The sequence below is a fragment of the Symphodus melops genome (assembly GCF_947650265.1).
Source record: "Symphodus melops genome assembly, chromosome: 4".
NCBI lineage: Eukaryota > Metazoa > Chordata > Actinopteri > Labriformes > Labridae > Symphodus > Symphodus melops.
The window spans coordinates 20,910,393-20,932,698 of record NC_136694.1 but is presented as its reverse complement, the minus strand read 5'-3'; the positions used below and the strand labels follow the sequence as shown (position 1 = coordinate 20,932,698).

At 42.7% G+C, this 22,306-nt stretch overlaps 1 protein-coding gene across 1 annotated transcript in view; it reads left to right on the top strand.

Moving 5' to 3' along the window:
- The window catches only part of foxj3 (forkhead box J3), a 75,136-nt gene extending 53,295 nt beyond the window's left edge, over positions 1–21,841 (top strand). Inside the window, exons 3-12 of the mRNA XM_079341440.1 lie at positions 450–524; positions 3,577–3,660; positions 5,302–5,403; positions 9,161–9,289; positions 11,327–11,501; positions 13,204–13,701; positions 14,270–14,371; positions 14,898–15,089; positions 16,265–16,363; positions 16,452–21,841. Of these exons, the coding sequence (XP_079197566.1) occupies positions 450–524; positions 3,577–3,660; positions 5,302–5,403; positions 9,161–9,289; positions 11,327–11,501; positions 13,204–13,701; positions 14,270–14,371; positions 14,898–15,089; positions 16,265–16,363; positions 16,452–16,564 (1,569 nt within the window). The 3' untranslated portion in view covers positions 16,565–21,841. The remainder of the gene's footprint in view (positions 1–449; positions 525–3,576; positions 3,661–5,301; positions 5,404–9,160; positions 9,290–11,326; positions 11,502–13,203; positions 13,702–14,269; positions 14,372–14,897; positions 15,090–16,264; positions 16,364–16,451) is intronic.
- Positions 21,842–22,306: the final 465 nt, after the last annotated feature.

Below are 22,306 nucleotides of genomic sequence, written 5' to 3'. Positions count from 1 at the left end.
TTTCCTGCCCCCACAGGAGCTCGCTGAAGCATTAATTAATATCAGGCCCCGCTATCAGCATCCATCCCAGTGTGGGATTCCTTCTGGCTCCTATTTTTGGCACCAGAGGAATTCGATATATTTGTGTAACCAGACTGCAGTGTGTTGGACATTGATGAAAGATATTGCTTCCTTGTGGCTTTGTACACGGACTATGCTTGTGTATAATGCGTGTGGAGTAAAATCTGGACACAGCTATAGGCCAGATCTGATGCCACTCAAACAAGCAGACCTCAATGACAGAATCTGTGCCTAAACTTAAACCATACAGGACAAGTTGTTGGCCTTTGTTGCTGCTGGCAGTGATGTTTCTTCACACTCAAACCCTTCAGACTTTATTTAAACTCATTTCTGAAATGTCGTTTACTAACCTCAATGCTCTTCTCTCTCTCTCTCTGTTTCCCCCACAGAACTCAATAAGGCACAATCTGTCGTTGAACAAGTGTTTTCTCAAAGTGCCTCGCTCCAAAGATGACCCTGGAAAGGTGAGACTTTCAGACATGGATGTCATTACTAACATACACATGTATGTAATCATGAGTTTAATTGCTTAGATTTGTATATCTTATATTGTTTATAATGCTATGTCAGATGGAAAAGTGTTACCTATGAATGACTGCCAGGACTCTGACGGTTTGAAAATGCATGGCATGCTTGTAATCTACTATGAACCGTCCACCCCCACACAATTGTATTTTAAAATATAAGGAGAGATGAATTCTTCCATGACCAGCACAGGCAACAGATGTGGGGGAGTTAGGGCAAAAGTCAAAGACTGGTAGAGAAGGGGCCACTACAGGGTAGACGTCAGGTCATTTTCACAATCCTAAAACGCTGACAGACTTAAGCTAACCAAATATAGAAAATATAGACTTGATTTTCTCTCCACTCAGCTGGCCATCTCCATTCTTCTTCTCAGCATAAGAATCTGCAAGTTCTACATGTTAATTTGACATTTGAATCTCAGTAGGACCACCTAGAGTTGCCTATTCAGCTCGATTTCCCTCCACAATCTGTAGCGACATCCACCTGATAAATAGCATCCCCTGATCCACTGAGTACTTCATGAGAAAGGAACCTATGGGCCTATATTTAGTATGATGGTGTGCATAGGTCTAACCATATGTAGCCTAACCCAGATATCATCCCGGCACTGTCGGAGCATACGCTACATATGCTTCAGGAACCACACAAATAATTACACATACTTGTGTGTGCACAAACACACACACACACACACACACACACACACACACACACACACACACACACACAGCCCAACACATGCATCAAGAGTTACGCCTTGCAGTGTAGGGGATGGGGACTGAATGCTAATTTCATGTTTTGCTGTAATCCTCTGATATTGACACTCCTGGGAGCTGCTCCACTAAATACAAAATAATCTATTGCTGTATGGATCCCATTCCAAATGCATGGCCAACATGCTCGCATCCTTAATGTTTAATTTGGAATTTTCCTCACTCCCATCCCCCCCGAAGACAACTTCAAAGAGGCGCTAGCCGCTCTTGATATGTTGCATCAATATTGTAATGTGGCAGGAATATGAGAACTGCTGCTTGGATGAGATAGGAGAGTCATGTCGCTCCCTCTCTCTCTCTCTCTCTCTCTCTCTCTCTCTCTCTCTCTCTCTCTCTGAGATGGTATAAGAGATGACAGTCGGTATTGTGTGTATACACACACACACACACACACACACCGCTCGTCCACCTCCACAGGTAGAAATGCAGCCAGTGATGGCGACCATCAATAAATCTTCCGTTTTAATTGGTCTCACTCTCACACCGGACTTCCAGGAAGACCGGTGTGCATGTTTAGTTTGTCCTTCCTATATTTACACACAAAAGGGGAACAAGAGGAAATAATGAACGCTGATGTATGTAAATAAGCGGCATCATTTATGAGATGATGGCTTCTCTCTTATCAGGATCTCTCGCTCTTATTTTTCCGAAGATACTACAGCCGCCTTTGTTTTATGGCTTCAAAACATGCTGTGGCTTTGCATTGTTTTTGCCCTAGACTCCATGGACTCCGCTTGGGTTTGCTCCAGTATTTTTCAGTATATTTGTGAATAATTTAATGACTCTTTATATGTTTTTTTTTTTTCTTCTTTTTTTCCCTTTTAACTCTCTGAGGGTGGGTGCAGGGAAATGCAGAAACTCCCCTCCCATGAGGGTTAACTTAATGTACCCCCCCCCCCCCAATTAAAAGGAACACCACTAAGACTGGCTTTGTTTCTGTGACTCCTCATTTTGAAACATCTGCAATTTGAACCCCTGCAATTAACCCCAGCATATCAACACAGAGACGGATCACATAGAGATACATTTTCTCCTCACCTTTCATACGTTCTTCAATGAAGCTTCTTGTCGAAAACATGCACTTTGTAATGAGGATCCTGTTGCAGCTTTTGGAGCAAACATGGATGTTTCTTCCTCTTTGGCTGATTGTGCTATGAATTATTCCCTAAGTCTCTGAGGAAATGTTAATTGACCCCATAGCCTCACACATATTAAAACTTATAATTTTTACCCCTGACAAATATAGGCCAACCCTTGCTTTTCCTTTTAACAACTGCAGCAGTTGTGTTTCTGAGCTGTGAAAATAAGAGATTTTCTTTCTCTAACAAGAACACACCATTGTGTAGGGAGTGTTATTGTATAGTGACTTGAGATACAGCTTGTTCTATGGCCTCTCCTGTTGTTCAGAGAATTTCATGGAAATAACAATTATTTGACTTGCTTAGGAAGTAATTTTAAAGGTCCTGATCTCACTTTCTCTGGACAATTGAGATTTTATCAAGGGCCATATGAAATATTAAAAATAAATTCCAAATTCTCAGGGCCTTAGGGTAAAAATCTGTACTGTAAGCTGTGTTCCTGTTGGTTTTTCGAGGAGGAACACGGTGAAAAATAAATTAAACAAGGCCGAATGCAAAGATAAATAATGCAGACTGGTTGTGGAATTGCTAGCTGCAGCCCCAGAGCCAGCCCCAACTGTTCACTCCTTGATTAGCCCCGCTCAGACCTTAGAAGAAAGCAATGCGGCAGGGCTAGCTCGCCTCGATTCCTGAGCTGAGACTGTGGAGCCTTCATATTTGGCAACAGCGGTCTGACTCAGTACCTGAGGCTGGGGAAGTACTGCTTCAGGAAAGGCTTAGCATTTCACCACCACCAACTGCCCTCAACAGCCTCTCATTGAGGAGCAGCCGCAGAGGAGGAAAAGCCGAGCCTTTCCTACTAACAAAGCCCACCCACACGCCGCACAAACTCACAGCTATCAACTCAAATACAAGCTGATAGAACAGACTGTAGCAGAGCAGACGAGGCCGCAGATTTTTTAAACAATGTTTTAGTGCCAAAGAGAGCCCTGGTGCTTTTTTTTGTTGTTTTTTTTGGTCCTGTCATGTGAGAAAGGAAATGCGTGATTGTCGCACGGATGTCACAGGAAACAAACGAACAAAAAAAAAAAGTAATCTTTTTTGTTTAATCAGCTCATAGGTGTTTGTTCTGTCTGCAGGGCTCTTACTGGGCCATCGACACAAACCCGAAGGAGGACTCCTTGCCTACACGGCCAAAGAAGAGGCCGCGGTCTGGAGAGCGGGTGAGTGTGAGGATGAGAGACAATTGTGCAAAGAAAAACACATTTCTCTACATATGCTGTTTCTTTTTCATTCTTTCTTTTTTTTTTTTTTTTTTTTTTTAATCAAAGCTTCTGCCTTTTTTACTTGGTTTAAGATTTATTTGTGCCTCCGTGTCTCGACATCTCCCTCAGTTTTCTTTTGCTCTCGCTCTCCTTTCTCTCCCACTTTCCCCCAATTTGCACACATGCAAACTAACACACGCAGACTCAGTACGAGTTCATATCCAGTCTTTATGTAACTGCCTCTCCATGCTGCTTTGCTAGCTTGTCATGAAGTGGGGTCCTTATTAATAAACTATGCCCCAGGCAGCCATTACATACATTACATTCTGCACTCACTTTTTTTAACAAACATCAATTAATGTAGAGCTGTGCACCGGCTATTCTGAGGGGGGAGCTTTTTGTCTTAAATTATTGATGAGTTTCATCCAGTGTTACGTACAGCTGTAGGTTTAAGTGAGGCGCTCAGATTGACCTGGCCCTGGGGCATCCCGACACATCAGGCTCTTGTCTTCTCCCCCCCCCACACCCATATTGTGGACAACCAGAGGCTATGATAATCCTCACACGCTAGTACACGCCATTGTCTCTACCACACACGTACACAAAGCGCGGAGACGACGAAAAACTTAACATGCTGTTGATGTAGTCGCCCTACAGCAGCAAAATACGATCACATCCATTCAACCAACCGTGTCTCTTCGCTGCCATGAGATTTTATATTCAACAACAGCAAAGGTACAGGAAGAGTGCATTATTTTTTATTATGCAGCCCTGCAAGAGTTTCAGCTAAATCTCTCCTGATGCAGTTCCGTTCATTTGAGCATGACACAAAAGAACGCACCCAGTGAGGAGTGTGTTCTCTGTAAGACTCGTGTGCTGTGCTCACCCCTCCTCCCCCTCCTCCCCCTCTAGACACTGTCTGCCTACAGGCATTCCATTAAGAGTCTCAGACATTGAAATTGAGAGTTTGTGAAATCTCATTTATGTTTATCATGAATTAAAAATGGTATTGTTGGCAGCCAATCCTCTTACAGTAAGCAGTTTTGGGAGACAGGCATGCCAGAGTTATCTCTCTCAACAGTGTGCCTATACACCGAGACAAGGGCGTGTGTGTGTGTGTGTGTGTGTGTGTGTGTGTGTGTGTGTGTGTGTGTGTGTGTGTGTGTGTGTGTGTGTGTGTGTGTGTGTGTGTGTGTGTGTGTGTGTGTGTGTGTGTGTGTGTGTGTGTGTGTGTGTGTGTGTGTGTGTGTGTGTGTGTGTGTGTGTGTGTGTGTGTGTGTGTGTGTGTGTGTGTGTGTGTGTGTGTGTGTGTGTGTGTGTGTGTGTGGATGGGGGCTGTCTACGTCTTCTCAGAAAGCACAGTTCAAAGGTGACCTAAATAAAGGTGTTGCTCTGTCATATGAATGTAGTTCTATCTTCTTCTTTTTTTAAGAGGTATGTATTTGGTCTGAGCGGATGATTTGTCACAAACATAATGCAGGTATTTCTTTGCAACCTGCAGTGGGATCTCATGTGTTTAATAATTGGATGTTGTTGAATTATTATTATTATTATTTATTTTTTTGTCTGCCTCCACACCCCGCCCCCAACCCCCCACAGGCTTCTACGCCGTACAGCCTGGAGTCTGAGTCTTTGGGGATGGAGTGTATGATCTCTGGAAGTGCCTCTCCAACGCTGGCAATCAACACTGTGACTAACAAGGTACTACAACCAGCCATCCAGCCTCCAGCTCCAACACACACCTGGCTACACGGCTGCACCCTGACCCCACCCACTTCTCCAACCACCTACAGCACTATTCCCCACAGAGAGAGGAGCACTCTAGTGGAGGGGAGATACACACACACACACACACACACACACACACACACACACACGCACACGCACACGCACACGCACACACTCACATGCGCATATGCCTAAAGCTTCTCTGCAATGCAACCCACACCAAAATACACAACTCTCTGCACTGCAGCACCTTTTTCCTCTACAAAAAAAAAAAAAACAGGCAGCAGGCTCTTCATCACCAACACGGAAACACGATGCCCACACTGATACTTCGGGCTCAGCAACCTGATAGACCTTACACATTCCCATGCAGACTTGCAATACGATACAGCACGCTGTATGGCCTTTGTGTATTTGCACCTGAAGTTGAGGTTGACGCCCAGAGTCGTGTTTCTCAGGCCGTGACCACCTTGAGCTTCCAAACTACAGATGACCAACGCCTGCTGCCTGTTCTGTCTGCTCTCTGTAGCCCTTTTATTTATTTATTTATTTCATATGTGTTAAAGCCTGGAAACACTTGTACATCACAAAGCAAAGCTGCAGGGATTGCTAGCTGTTAGCTGTGAGTGTGTGTCGCTCACTCTGAAATTTAAATAGGCTTTTTAACCTTAAGCTCTCATCCTCTGAGCCCAGTGGGGGCAGCTCTCAGGTGTACTTTTAAAAAGCCTACAAGAGTGGCTTATTCATTTGCTGCAAGCATTACAAAAAAAAAAGGGTTTAACGTGAACAGGGGTGTTCAAAGTGAAGAGGAGTTAGCGTGTGTGTGTGTGTGTGACGAGAGCTTGAAAGTCTGTGCATATGTCGGGTGTGTTCTTACTTGTGTGTACATGCATGTAGAGTATGTTACAGAGTGTTTCAGCTTGTTTTGACGAACGCGTCAGTGGCGAGAAGCTCAGGGCTGCTTCCACAGAGAACATGTCGTTTTTTTTCATGTCACTGCAGCCGACGGATTCATGCGCTTAAGTGTTGAGAAAGATGACCCTTTTTTCCTCTCTGATTGCTACAAACAAGCACTTGCCGCAGCAGCAGTCTCCTCCAGCAGTGACAACATAATGAGGCCCTAATGTAAGGAGCTGACAGTTTAGAGTTTGGACTTCTGCCATCAAATACCTCCAGTCAGATAAGTCAGAATAGCAACTTGCAGCAGAAAACATTAAAACAGCACACACACACACACACAGGGCAACTGTGTAATACCGTGGCCAGATGACAGGAGGGTTTGGATTTGTCTTGTTTTTGTTCACCTGATTGTGACAAAAAGTGTTACAGAAGACAGAGTTTAATTGGAACAGATCTGAGGCCCTAACTCCTTTGAGAGAGCTTGTTTCTCACTGTCTTACACTGTAAACACAGGACAGGCCACGCCTCTTTCGGCGCAGTGTGCCAAGCCACAGGAATTCCCTCTCTGTTTTTTTTCCCCTCCTTTTCTATTCCAGTCTCTCTCCCTCATTCCCGCCTTCTCGCGTAGACCAATGGGAGACGCTGGCAAGACGACTACTGAACCAGCAAGAATCTCCTTTTTTTTCTCTCTCTCTCTCTCTCTCTCTCTCTCCTGTCAGACATTCCTCACAAGATTGTCCTTCCCTGCTCTTCTTCTTATGCCTTTCTCACAGACTCAAAAGCCCCGCCCCCCCTCCCATGCACCCTAAGGTTATGTTCGTAGACAGCCCGAAACATTGGCAAGAATGTGATGAAGACTTGGCACTGAAGTGTGATGATGAAGGAAAAGAGAGGATTGTTGGAAGTGTGTTTGCTGATAAATAGTCTGGCCCTCTTCTCTTTTTTTTTTTTTTTTTCCATCCTCTTCTGCCCCGTTTCTCCCTCCGCCTCTCCCTTTCTGTTCACTCCTCATGCAGGGATTGTGCTGAACACTAGCATGCATTGTAGGAGACACCTGGCCAATCTTGCTTTGATTTCATAATCCATGTCTCATGCTCCAGATTAGGCCTCCGTGTAAAAGACACCTCTGGCTTTCTACTTAATTCAATGCTAATAATAGAACTCAGCCTGCTAGCAAACACTGTACACAGTATTTATTGTGAAGCTGCGGCTGCCTGTATAAGCATGCCTGCCTCTGTCTGTGGCTTTGTTGATGTGTGTGCGTGTGCGTGTGTGTGTGTGTGTGTGTGTGTGCTGTCCTACCTTTGTGCCCATCTATAGGGAGTGTATGTATTTCTACATGTATGGGTTAGATGGGACTGGGTGTACGTCTGTGACAGCGCATGCCTGAGTGGGCGTCTTCACCGAGGGTACTCGGGGGCTGGCGTAAACCACAGAGCAGCGAGGTTTTCAAATCATCACACTTTACGGGTGAGGCGAGTAAAAATAGATTGCGGTGAGAGACTTAAGGCTTAAAGCCTGTTTTATGACTTCATTACACATAACAGTTATATTTCTGCGGCACGCTGTTTTTGATTAGCATTGTAGCGCTGATTTTTGTAGTTGTGCTTAAGCCTTCATTCTTAGCTGCTCATTGAGCTCCCCCTTCATGCTAATGAACACTAGAGCCAAGGCGGCACTGAGTGGAAGAAGGCTAGAGTTGCCTAATGAGCTTCTCTTACAACCCTTCTATCCTACTCTCCCTCTTCCTCACCCCTCTCGCTTGTACAATGTGTTGTTGCCTAGATTCAGCATGAGTGCTCTGTTTTTGTATTTCTATCTCATTCCAGCAGCTCAGGAGCCAAACTCCATATTAAAAGCTTAATATGATCGGACGCTCTCTCTCTCTGCATGTGTGCTTCCTGGATTCATACCAGCATGTTAGTCAGCCGGCCAATCAACCAGGGCAGTTTGTGGGGGGGGGGGGGGGCTGGGCTGCCTGGGTTTCCTTGCCTGCTTGCAGCCTCTGTGGAAGCTTGCAGTGCTTCAACACAGAGACAAGAGGCTTCAGTCCGCCTGTGCTCTGAGAGGCAGGGTGCTGGGCAGGGCCCGACCAATTTGCCCGCCTGAAGGCTGCTGCCACTGCTGCCTCATTGTGCTGAGCACAGAGCCCTCTCTATTCCACTCACAGTGATGAGCAGAAGCCACCAGGCTGCACTCAGTCATGGACAGACACACAGACACACAAGCACTCACACCAGTCTCAGAATGCCAGGCTCTCTTCCACTCTGACACCATCAGTGCATTACTGCCATTCCTCAATCACAATATATAACTCAACACATGGCCTATTCTCTGTGGGTGTCATTAATTTAATCATCTGCATCGCTCTTTTTACTATAGTCAGAGTCTAATAATTGTCTGACGCCACACTTTATTGGGGAAGGGTGGGAGGACTTGACCTTGCCAGACGATAATTAAGATTGTCGTCCTGAAGTGCTTCGGCTAGTTTTGCTGCTGTATTGAAAGGTCAGTGTCTGGGATGCACTGAAATCCTTTGTTAGCTGTCCCAAACGGGTTTTTGCGCTCGGTGAGCAGATGTGGCTGACATAGCCAGTAGTGTGACCTTTAGTGACGGGAATGTCTCAGCTGTCTCCAGACCCCTTTTACACGTTCAGCTGGGACCCCTTAGAGACGGCGGTGAATGAGGAGCAGCACCTTGAGTCTCCCCACACAGAGATGTGAATAAAGTGCAAAGAAAGTGCTCTGCAATGATGTCATTTTAATTGTGTGTGTGTTTGTGTGTACATTCAAGACAGAGCATAAGCTAATGTGCATTTCTGTGTTTCAGGTGGCGTTATACAACACAGACCAGGAGGGGAGTGATAGTCCAAGAAGCAGCCTTAACAACAGCCTGTCCGATCAGAGTCTGGCTTCTGTCAATCTCAATAGTGTGGGCAGTGTGCACAGCTATACAGGGGTAAGAACAAGCTCAGAGAGGCATCACTCTAGAGGAATACATTTAAGGCTCTGACTATGTCAAATTCTGATTGAATGTAATTTCCTTGTAAAAAAACAAACAAAAAAAAGCTACCTGACATCATTTCAATACATCAATTTTCATAAAGCTACTTGAGGTACCCATGTGGTCTTTTGGCTATTACATAATTCCACGATTTGAGTTTTATGTGTTGACCATGCAAGAGTTGCAGCTTGTCAAATATCAAAGCTTTGTTCCACACATTTGGCTTTGTGTGAGACGCTAAAGGCGCGTAACAAACATCTGTCGTCGTCATCAAACTAGCTCTGTCGTGTGTAACACAAACATGGTAACCTCGTGTTTTTCCCCTGCCTTACATGTGGTTAGAGTCAAAGTTTGGTGGTTACGTTTAAGGAAAACATCTTGGAACGTCAAGCGAGTAGGAGGAGAATGAGGCTAAGGATCAGACGCTCGGGGAGCAGATACTTGATGTATCTGAAATAATCAAATAGAAAGACGGCACTAAATTCTGTTTTTCATCTTGTGGGAGAAAAAAAAGAAGTATTTCTCTTTCACTGTGTGATCAGAACTGATGGCATGTTTATGAGTGGTTCAGCTGTTTGACTTATTAACAGACAGACCTCCAGACCCATCAAGATAAAATGTAGTGTTGACCCAGTCAAACTGCAGTCTGTGATTGGGCCTGCCCAGCGCTGGTACACATACATGACAAATCAAGTCCTCAGTTATAAACAGTTCACTGTATACTCGTAGAAGGTCACTTTTAAGATAGAGTAGGATACTTGGGATTCTGGTTGTCAGATTGCAGCTGATGAAAGCCTCTCAGCTGATTAATTTAAACAGGATATTTGTATACATTTGGCGGTGGAGATGATCTTTTTTTAGCAGGAGCTGCTAAAGCCAAAGAATTAATTATCACTTTATTTAAATGTGTCTAGCTGTAGGGGAGCCCCAGTATCTACATGAATGGGAAAAAAGAAACACCGCCTGACTTCGAAAGTGTACTGTGTACCATGTTTTATCTGATCAGAAAGCCCCAGGAGGGTTTTCTTTAGAGGAGCCAGCCGTAGCACGCAATAGACCGCGGTTCAGGGTGGACATGCGCTAGAGTATAACATCAGGAAGGGGGTTAAGGGAAACAGAGAAAAATGTGCACGCTCCTGGAAGCCAGACAAAGAAAAGCGCTTCTTCTGATGTCCTCCCACCAGAGATGCCCCCTCTTTGGTGTGGTCCTCCCGCATCCTCGAGTGCTCCCTGCTTCAGGCTCTGGGCATCGATCGGCTCTGCCTGATGGATGTGCTCTCTGTCTCTCTCTCGCTCGCTCTCTCTCTCTTTCTCTCTCTCTCTATGTCTCTCTCTCTTTCTTTCTCTCGCAGCCCAAGCAGCACAGTAAACACTCCGGCTTTATTATCACCTCCTCACTCTTACCCAAGCCAGACTGTGAGCCATGCTCTTCAGCAGCCTGCCCACATCTCGTAAGAGGAAAATGTAAAGATCAAAAATTGGACGTGCCCTCTCTTGTAATGCTAGCCCACAGTGGACACGGGTCGGATCCTGCTTTGAGAAATAGCAGTGGGTTTTGCATCGCTGCCCTTGCTGTGATGAATCTTGTAGACAAACTCTTTGCTGGAGGGAACACTGCTCTCTGTCTCACACCCAGGGGCAGTGCATAACATCGACTGCCCACTCAAATACATGGATAAAACAGCTGCTGATTTGTACAAGCTATTGGTATTGATTTTGTTTTAAATACATTTTGCCTGGCCACCGGAGTATTGGGTTTATGTCCATTCCACTTGGTCTCTTAATGCTACGTGAACCAAGGCATTGACTGCTGACCTACATTACTGCAGTCTGTCTAATTGCTCTATACATGTAGTGTGAGTGACACATCTTTAGACGGATCTCTCCAAAGAATCAAACCTGAACTCCCTCATAGAATAAACATGATGAAACATGATCTCATTTTGCTTCTGTGAATCTATAACTTTCTTCTTCTCCTCCTCATCTCCCCAGGTAACCAGTCACCCAGAGCCCGTGTCCCAGCCCATGAGCCTCCAGCAGCCCCCCCAGTCCCAGTACAACATGCCGGACAGGGATAAGCAGCTCCAGTTCTCTGAATTTGAAGATCTCAGTGCCTCCTTTCGCAGCCTTTATAAGTCTGTTTTTGAGCAGTCATTTAGTCAGCAAGGTGAGCGGCCGCTTGGGAGCATAACGTGGAAACCAAAAAGAGAGCCTCCTATAGGCCTCAGTCATCATGATTTTTCCTTATGCTGGTTTTATAGAGAGTCTTTAGGAGCTAATAATTGAGCAGTGGGCAGGCATTCAACAGGTTCATCTGTACTAATAGAGTCTTTGTCCAGAGTAACAGGGAAAAGTAATTCATGCTTCAAGTTTAAAGTAGGAGTCTGAGAGTTCATGGTTTAAATATTTAGAGTATTTCTCTCTGCATGTATTGAATGTATTGTTAGTTAGAATAAATACAGCGTCTTTCTTGCTTCGTGTTTTTTAGGTTACATAAAAGATGTCTGAGTCTTGTCATGTTTACAATATTTTGTAGGCCGTGTTTCGTCAGAGGAGTTGAAGAGGTTGCAGACAGAGATAAAAAAAAAAAAGAAGTCCTCAATAAATCTGTTGGATTTGAGGTTCATTTGTCATAATGATGTGGAGTTTATATGATATAATACATCGCTGCGGATGGAGCACAGCTTTCCAAAAAGCCTGTGATTCCCCGCGCAACAAAATGCATTTTTGCTTGTAATCTGATTGACTGATAAACAAAGAGCACTTGACAAGCGGGTTATGAGTAGAGTAGACCTGAGCTTTCTCTGTATAACCTACTTTCACAAATCAAATGCATTTCATGCTAATGTTTTCTCCCCTTTAATCTCTCATCTATGTTTCATTAGTTGAAAGTTGTTACCTTTTTTTTTTATGCACATAAAAGTGAAATCTCTAAGTCAGACAAGCTCTAGCAATTAAAAAGCGTAAATAATCAAGCTAGAGGATTTCACACTCTGCCGCTGTAGACAGTGAGCTAATTCACTGGCTTTGATAATAGGTAATGAGCTCGCATTATTATTCTGGTGTGCCGTTAATTGCTTTCTGTATTTCCCTGGATGGACAATGGGCTTTCTGCACCGATAAGAGATGCACCTTTGTCACCCCTGCAGTGAGTGTTACGTGCCGATTGTGGAGGTGCAGGGGCTGGAGTCGGCTCTAAAAGCACTCCAGCGAAATAGGTTTACTGTGCCAAAGCTGTGAAGGAAAGGGCCTCTTTAAGACCACTCCCTGCCACTCAGAAGATTGCAGTTGGGTGTGCAGATGTTCGTGCCCCGGCCGTGTCTGTTAAAGAGCCGAGCTACAGCACAACGAATTTGTCAAAGACGATCTCGAGCTGTGTCACTGGAGGAGAGGAGAGGAGAAGCAACTGCAGCTCCGGCTCCTGAACCTCAGAGACACAACTAATGCTGAGTCATTCCTCGGTACGACAAAATGGCAGCTGGTCCATCTCAAGTGTAAAAGTACTTCAACGCAGATCCCATTATTGGAAGACGTTGAGAGACAATATCTTAAGCAGTTGTCTTTACGTGTGAGTCTGCTGACTGGCTGTGCTTTTCTGTGTAATGCACCACATGATTACACTGCATGCCTGAACCATGTGAGTGACACTTTGAATTAGGACGCTCCTTTCATCAGCGAGTGCTTCAATCAAATTTTTTTTGATAAATGGAACAGATGTATTTTTATATTTGACCATATTTATATTTGTATCACTGCGGGCTGGGACCGCTGCCAACAAAGTTTGTTGTGTTCTTTTATACAATGACATGACAATACCTATTTATCCTATCCTAATAACTTCCTTTGTGTCGATGTGTTTCGTTTCTCAGGGCTGATGGTCATCCCGTCAGATTCCTCCCAGCAGACACACACCTCCTGCTCCTATCAGCACTCTCCCAGTGGCGCCATCAGCACTCAAAACAGCATGTCAAACAACCAACCCAACAACCACCCCAACAGCCACTCCACCAACAGTGGCCAGGTGCCCCTGTCCCACCCGGGCCACGTCTCGCCCCACGCACAGCACCTCCCGCAGCATGGCGGCCCCCACAACCAACACAACCAACACAGCCAACACAACCAACACAACCAACACGGCCAGCACAGCCAGCACAGTCAACATGCACAGCACCCCCAGCATGCTGCGCACTCCCAACACGGGCAGCACCCTTCGCAGCATCCATCTCACGGCCAGCACCCGCAGCAGCACACGCCACACCCCTCCCAACACACTCAGCACAGCCAGCACCCACAGCAACATGGACAGCAGCATCAGAGCCTCTCCCACCAGCCCCATCCTACCCAGCAACAGATGGCCTGCAACACAGGTAAGACCCTCTGTGTGCCATTGTCTGCCTCTGAAGCCCACTTCTGTGTTGTTCTCTCGTCATCCTGTCCATCACAGACGCACTTCAACAAAGGAATAAGCGGTGTACTCACAAGTCAACATCACGCTGTCTAAATCTTCATTTTATAAGTCACAGAAATTATTAGAAATGTCTGTCAGTAAATTATCATCGGGTTTATGTTTAGTGCTGAGGTGAGAACAAAGCAATGCTGCATCCAGCGTCTTCTGCTGCTCTTACAGAGTCGACTGGCTCCTCCTAGTGGCCACAGAACATTGTTGTTTGAGAGCCTAATGTGTCCTTCTCATGTCATTTGCCTGCACGGCTATAAAAATATGACTGCGTAAAAATGCTCATCCGGCTTCATTATCCAACCTACATTAATCACGACTACAGAAGCCGTTATTGTGCAGTTGTCAACGGATAAGTAGGACAAAATCTGTATTTGTCCCGGAGGTAAACTTTCTATTTGAATTAAAATGACATGTATCTTCCAAATGTGTCATCCTGTAATGTTACAGTACAAGTATCCTGTGTGTATGTCTTGCAGGTTTACTGTCTGACTGGTACCCAAATCTGGATGCGCTGAAAGAAAGCTGTCGTATTGCTAGCAGCTATAACTGGGCTGATGTCGACCTTTCACCTTTCCAAGGTGCGGTTTGGACACCACAAATAGAGACCATATTGCATTTACAAATATGAAGTATAATTATTGACTAGTTTAGTTTATTTGTTCAGGATTAAGATGTCTGTGGATAACAGAGGAAACAGACGGTTATAGAGCAGATAGTACAGCTTTTGATTGAGAGCTGAAGTGTTGACACCGTGGATTTGATTATGAGTTTAATTAAACTGAGCTCTTCAATTAAATAACATTGCCTTCTGGTTTAATTACCAAAACAACAAGCTCAGCAGGTCAGTTTATCCAATTACAGTCCAGGATTGCAAGGTAGGATGTTTTTTAAATATCACCCACTGAAGGTTACTGACATAATGAATATATATTGCAGCTAGTTTTTGCTTCATGCTTGTGAATTAGTTTCTCATAAACCAAATTAATTTCCTTTAAACAGGCGGCTGGTGCAGTTTCATACATTTCATTGTCACCAAAGGCATTTTAATACTTTGACTGTAACTTGTGTTGTTCTGTTAATAACTCTGTGTTTTATGTATTTAAGGATTAAGGGACAGTATGAGACAAGCCGAGTTGAACAATTGGTCCCTGGAACCCACTCAGATTGCAGACCTCTGCTCGTCCATCAACCAGTTTTTTGCCCGCACCGGTGTAATCCAGCCACAGGGGGCAGTGCAGCCCACTGTTTGTCATGGCTCCATGCACCCCAACAAACCAAGCCAGCACCACAACACAGGTGAAACACACACTTCTTACCCCCTGCTCACTCGTTTACATGCTCATTTATGAAACATGTTCTTATCTTCGTTTTGTATTTTTCTCGGCTTGTGAAGCTTAACATGACACAGCAATATTTATGTCATCATGGAGAAACGGCAGTTGCGTCTCCTCATCTCATGAGTGGGGGAAATAATCTACAATGTAACTTTTACATTTGACATTTTAATCTGCTTTTGTTGACAATAACAAGATCATGTCTGGAATATAAAACTGAATCAAGCTGCAAAGTCACAGGAACGTCTTCATGCTTTTTTTGTCCAGAATTATTTGATGATCAGTCTGTATTTGTGTACTGTAGGGCCAATTCATAACAAATGTTATCTCAAGACACTTTACCAAAAGAGTAAATTCTTTGTTAAATCATTTACAGGCACTCAACATTTATCCACAATGACAAAAACCCTTTTATCAAACATTTATCAAGTCACAGTGGCGAAGAAAACCTTTGACAGTCAAAAAGCTCGAGCAGAGCCACACGCAGGTTGAACATTCATGTGCTGTGGCAACTCTTAGTCCTACAGCAGGTTGGAGTTTGCTCATTTACAATTCTTTCTATCTGAATGTGCAAGCAGAGCTCACCGAGCCTCACAGACCTCAGGCTGCTCTCCCTCTATGCCAATGAGTCACATCTTTTTGGTTTGTGACCGATTATTATTATTTTATTTTTTTTAAGCTACTTCCTGTCCTTCATTACCAGCTGTATGTCATTTATTACATTTATTATACTTCACAAAACATATTCATGCATTTTTCTAGCTTTAGTTGCATGATTTGTATTGGTCTGAAGTTGTGATAATACTCAGTGTTTCACAGTGAAGAATAAAAACTGAAAGTAGGATCATGTAAAGCAAAAATAGGATTTTTTTCTGCCTTTAAAACATTGCGAGAGTCTGACAATGTGACCTACCTGATGTTCAGATAGAAATATTACATGATGTTAAAGGTGAGCCACATGTTTTGACATGGATTCTCTTATAGATAATAATGTTTCCCCTGTGAGTATTTGAGACGATCCACTTCTATAATGGTTTGAATTTAAAATATTGAAATAAATCTGCTTTTTAGACTCATTACTTAGGAGGTACATTTCCTGGTTCTTTCAACAAAATGTTGTTTCTATTCTCTTATCAGGAAATCTCTACATGGACTCCAGACAGAGTCTGTCCTTGATGGGTCCTCCAGGATACCCCCACATGCCCCCCATGAGCACCACAGGACCCACGATGACAGGTGAAGCAATAAGGAGAAAAAAAAAGGATTGAAACGCTTCCATCTTCAAGTGAATGTTCTCATAAATGATAATATCCTCTATCTCCAGGACACCATGCACAGATGAACCAGCAGCACATGATACCTACCAGAAACTTCCAGATGCATCGCATGCAAGCTGATGACATTCAGGATGACTTTGATTGGGACTCCATCGTCTAACCCCAGACCTTCTTCTGCAAACAGAAAAGGGGAGCGAGGAGAGGAGAGGAGGTGGAAGCCAGAGGGAGCTAGGTGGAGCAACAGGAGGGGGAGGAGGAGTGCGCTGTTGGTGGGATGCAGAAGAACATTGACAAGCTTTGTTGGACAAAGACAGACTTGAGAGTCTTGACATTTTTACAAAAGCAAAACATTACTAGAAAAACGTTAGTTTGAAGACAATCATATTTAGTCGGACATGTTAAAGTGATCGCTTATGTACTTGTCTAGAGACGAGTAGAACACATTTACGTCTAAACCACACGCTCCTCAGCTCCTCAGATGGCCCTCTCCCTCTCCCATCCCTCGCCAGCAGCCATCCAAAGTCCGAACCCCTGTCCCCCCTGTCCCCCCTCCCCCCCCGCTCCGTAACTGTTCTGTGATTTGAGCGACGTGTTCAGCTTGTAATTCTTCTCGTGTTGACATCGGCCTCAGCTGCCTCTTGGATGAGTTTTTTCTCTCTTAAAAAAAAAAAAAAAACAAACTTATTTTGTTTAAATTTTGATTTGAAAGAAACACAGGGCGTCTCTGTGAGTAACGTGATGGTGCTGGTCTGACGCTTTTGGGAGGAAACCGGTCTCGCTGTGGCTGCATGGATGGTGAAGTTGTGTTTACAATGAGTGAGATTTTGAACAGGGTGTTTCATGACAAAGGCTTGATATTAAACAAACCAAGAGAGAGGAAGATCACATGAGGTATCATGCTCTGTTCTCTTACACAATCAATGTGATCAGGCCCACGGCAACAGGCAAGTTATGGGAATACAACAACTTTTTAAAATGTCTTTCTTTTTGTTTCTGTGTCTCAAGCACTTCACGAGTGGATGAGTGTGAAAGAAAGTGAAGAAAAGAAAGGTGGTACATTTTCTGTCTTTTATTCAACCCAAAGTAACCTGAGGTTTAAGTTCTCTACGTGCATTGTTTTAGTTTAGTATAAATCTATCAGTTTGTAAGCTTTATTCAATCACAAGATGCAACAGTAAATGCTTCACAGATTCACATTTAAGCAGAATTGAAAGGGGAAGTTCATCAGCTTTTGATGAGTAACTTGTTGATCATTGAATCATTCAAAAAAAAAAAAAAAACCCTAACGAGTATATCAGTGAGTCCAGTGTTGTCAGCTGGTCCCAGTTCATCCAAAGTAGGGCAGTCAGTATTAACTAGTTAACCACCGAGTGCTGTCTAGTCTCTTTAAGCACTTCATGGATAAACCTCAGCAGTGTCTCCCTTTAGTCCTTTTTCAGAAGTTAATGTTGTGACCTTCAGCCAAGCAGAAGGTCTATACTTTATTTCAAAATAAAAGTGAGTTTGAATTCAGTTTAAGACAATACAACAATTCAAAATAAAAGCTTAACTATTGTCATTTTTAAACGCTAATGCATTGCAGATAAGAAATTCAAAATGCAATTGGAATGAGATAACGTTTTGAAATTTAGCAAATAATAAATGAATGATAACTAAATTTTTATTTGACAGCCCTCACCCCAACATATCTGCATTGTTAAAAAAGTAAGACACTATTTAAGATATCAAGCACATATTCAAGATGGTTTAACTGTAAAAAACATTTAGCTTGGCTTTGACAATGTGCAGGCCGATTTGTCTATATGTGACCTTTTCAACTTTCAAACATCATTTAAATCTTTCCTCATTCAAATTCTGGGTTGGCTCGAGTAAACAAAGCTTACGTCATACTTCTCAAATCAGCAGGTTGTGTTTTGATTGAAAGTAAATATAAAGACAAAAAGGATTGCTTAGCCCCCCCCCCTCCAAATGATGCTTTGCAATCTGCAAGATGAGGCTTGTCTTGTCCGTCCAATCTTACTATATCTCTACTATAACACGAGTACAGACGCACTCCTTGTATCAAGGAAGGTTAGAATGATTTCCATTAGGTGTGCCTGAGGGCTGATTTAGTTACTCTGGAGAGAACAAGGACAGGCTGCCAGCCATATTTTCTGTGCTAAGCTAACTGTCTTCTGAAGCTTGCTTTATATTTAACTTACCCACATGACAGTTGTGTCAATCTTCTCATCTCACGATTGCTGTGAAAGGATGTTTACCAAATTGATAAACTTCTTCATTAAAGAATTCCAAATAGATGGAAAGATGAAAAATGAAACATTCAGAGCCTATATGTAATGTGAAAGTGACTGTTTTCAAGCCCAATGACAGACAGATTACAAGAAATCATTCAGAAGTAGGAAAACCTATGAGTGATAACATAGTCTACATGTCTGATGTGGAGGTTTTGATTGAGCAATGATGAACAGGATATACATCAAATATTGAACTTTCCATATTAAAAAAAGTTTAAAAAAAAAAAAGGTGTTCAACTTCACTGTAAACTGTGTCGAGTGAGTTACATCTAAATTCATGCCTTTATCTATCTATTGTAAGTCAACGGTAGTAAATGTTGCACTCGGTGTATGTCACATCTGGATTTAAAACTTTCAAGATGTTTTTTTTTTTCTGCCCGGTGTTTTATTGTAACCGTACAATAGCTTCAGATTTTGCTGTTATACAATCATTACAGAATGAGAAATGTGATTCATGATCAAGCTCATACAGTGTGTGTTTGTTGCTTTAACAATTGGCGAGTGCATGTGTATACGTTTTTGTTTTTGATTGCAATTTTAGGGCAATGATTGATTGCATCAGTCGTCTCTATGCTTTCTATGAGCACAAAGCAGATGCGCACAGTGATCTGTGACAAATGTGTTTTTATGTTGAAAGGGTTTCTCTCGAGCACAAAACGGGAGAGATCGACCTGTCCTCTGCATCCTGTCACAAGTGGCTCCCCAATCAGACAGGTGCCGAACTTTACAGACACTATGTTAGAAAAGTACACCCTTTGCACACTGAACACCTTTTGTTGGTAACCGTTTTTAAAGTGCAGAGCACCTCCTGGAGCTCAAATCTAGCCTCTCGCTCATTTCAAACAGTCACTTCAAGATTGACTATCGGACCTGCGTAGTCCACGTGTCCTCCCTGTAATACAGCTGTACTGATGGTGCTTGCATATATGACAAGATGTGTCCTCGTGTAAAGTTCAAAAATATTTGGGAGAAGTCATTCATTTCTTTCTTTTTACGAAGATACTGCTGCAGCCAAACAAAAGTTAGTCCTGAAAATAGTTGTGTAGTACTAGAAATCCAAGACCGGTCTCGAGACTACTTTTTGAAGGTACTGGTCTCATCTCAGAATCAAAAGCATTTTTACTCCGACTGGGTGGACTCCAGATTTTACAACAAGACCAACACTGATTGGCCGTTTTTCCACATCATTAATGTGATCAGAAGGAAGACTGCCCTTCCTATAAGTCTCGGTCTTGTTAGTGTGGTCTCGACTACATCACTACCTGAAAGAGTGAAAACAAGAGCAAACGGCTGGTATGGCTCTGTCCAACATGTAGGCATCACTAATACTCACTAATCAACACTTTGTATCTTTGTGTTTATCTGTACTAAAACCTAAGTGTATAAAGGACTATTTTTGTGTCATGCTTTGATAATGTGTTAATTACTGAGCATTAGAGGTGCTGGGAGGTAGATCTTTTCAGGATTGGACAGAGCAAGACTCGATGTTTCTCTGTTGTCAGACTTGATGCTAAACCAACAGTGTGGACTAACTGTAGCCTCCTCTTCATAGTAGAGACGGGAGAAGTCGTGTTTCCCCAAAAAAATTAGTTGAGTTGTCTCCTAGGGATTGCTGATGTCGGCATAATTCTGAGTTCATATTTTGATGACAATCATTATAATTCTTTTTTGATAATACTGTAAAAGGCACTTTCTAGATTCACCAGGTTCTGTTATGTGTTAGTAAGGAACAAATTGTTTTTACATTTGAACCTTTCAAAAGTTCTTTTAAACTCGAACCAGTCCACATTTTGAAATGTAAATCTTCTATCCAGAGCAGCACTGTGCACATGAATCAAGTCTTCTTTTAGCTGATGATACTGCCGTTCAATTTTATTTATTTTTTTATTTTATTTTTTTTTCACTGCCAATCAAACCTGTCCACCCCTGAATCTTTCTACCATGTTTTGTCTGTCTTTGCACATCAAATGTCAGCTGTATGTGAAGGATTTCCTTCCCTCTGGATTTTCTCTCTGGAGCTTTTCAATGCCAGGATTTCTTAAGTAGAGCTCAAGCCAGAAAAAAAAAAAAGAAACTAGTCAATTGTCAGACCCAAATGAGGACTCTTCGAGGCGAGTTGGCCAAGGGACTGCAACAGAAGATGGGACAGGAGAGCAACAGTGTGTTTTCTTTCTATTGTACTTGCAAAAGAGAAGCTCCTGTGTGTCGGTGTGAAGTTGAAGTGTGTCTCCGTTCTTCCAGGTGAAGATTGTTAACACACACTTTTTTTTTTTTTTTTTTTTAATGCAGCAGCCCCAAAGGAAAACAAAAGGATTTGAGCTTAAAGGGAAAAAAAAGGGTGAAGACAATGACTGGATCACAATCAAATTTTACATTACGTCCGTATGTGTGGTGTGTGTGTTTTGTGTGTGTGTTTAAGTTCTTTTTTTCCAAAAGACGATTTGAATTTTTCTTTTTTTATTCCGCTGGACATGAACCTGCCAGAGAGATTACTTATCAGTGGGAGAAAAACGGATGAAAAGAAAAAAAAAAAGAAAAAGAAAAAAAAGCCTTGTTACAATGTGGGAGAGAACTGCCAACAAGTACTGCTGATCGGGGCCTATTTTATTCAGTGCTGGTGTGTTGTTGTGCTTGTACATATATGTCTTTTCAATCATCCCTTTTTTCCTCTTGGGGTCGGGTATCAAGGCTGGGGGTGGGTCTTATCAATGAAAAGAGAGGAGGTAAAAGAATAGAGTATTTTGTTATTGTCCAATCAGAGGGTGACAGTATGTATATATCTATATTGTATATATGTGATGAAAATGCGTCGGCTTTTTGTGTGACACTACCTTTTACCTGTACTATGGTTCTACATTCAGTGTTTCAGTGTTGATAATATATATTTGGTTTGTTTGTTTTTTTTTGATTTTGTCTTTGTCATTTCTTGTATTTTTTTTCCTCCTATTTGTCCTAATTTTTGTTTATGCACGGTTTATTACTTTTGTTGTCCGATGAGGTGACACAGCTACTCTTTGTATTCGTTTAGTGCTGTAAAATAACTCAAGTGTTATTAGAATTGTCGATACCACCGCCCACCCCACCCCCGTCCCCAATATGCATGAATGGCACTTAAAGAAATAAAATATGGTAACTTCACTGTGGATTAATGTGCTGTTTGAGCTTTGTTCCTGAAGCTTCACGTCTATAGGATGTAGGAGGTTATCGTTTTAAGCCTCACATCATCTTCAGTACAAAAAATGGCTGTCCAAAAATAACTTGAAAACAACAATCCCATTATAATGTTCTATTCTCTTCATAAACTCTATACAGTAAAAATCATACAGCCATGTGAACCCAGAAAAGACATTAACGATGGAGAAACATTCACAATCATTAGGCACAATAATGTGTGCTGCTTAATCGTTGAAAACACTTGTGCCCACATACAAACAGACACACAAACTGAGACACTGCTTACTGACGCAAACTCATGGTGACGTTTTCACGTTGTTCCATGCTTACTGGCTCATATTTCAGGGAATAAATAATATCCAAACAATAGGCGTTACAAAGTCGGTTGGTTTACAGATAGTATCACCTGTAGTGTGAGACATTTTCATGGCTGC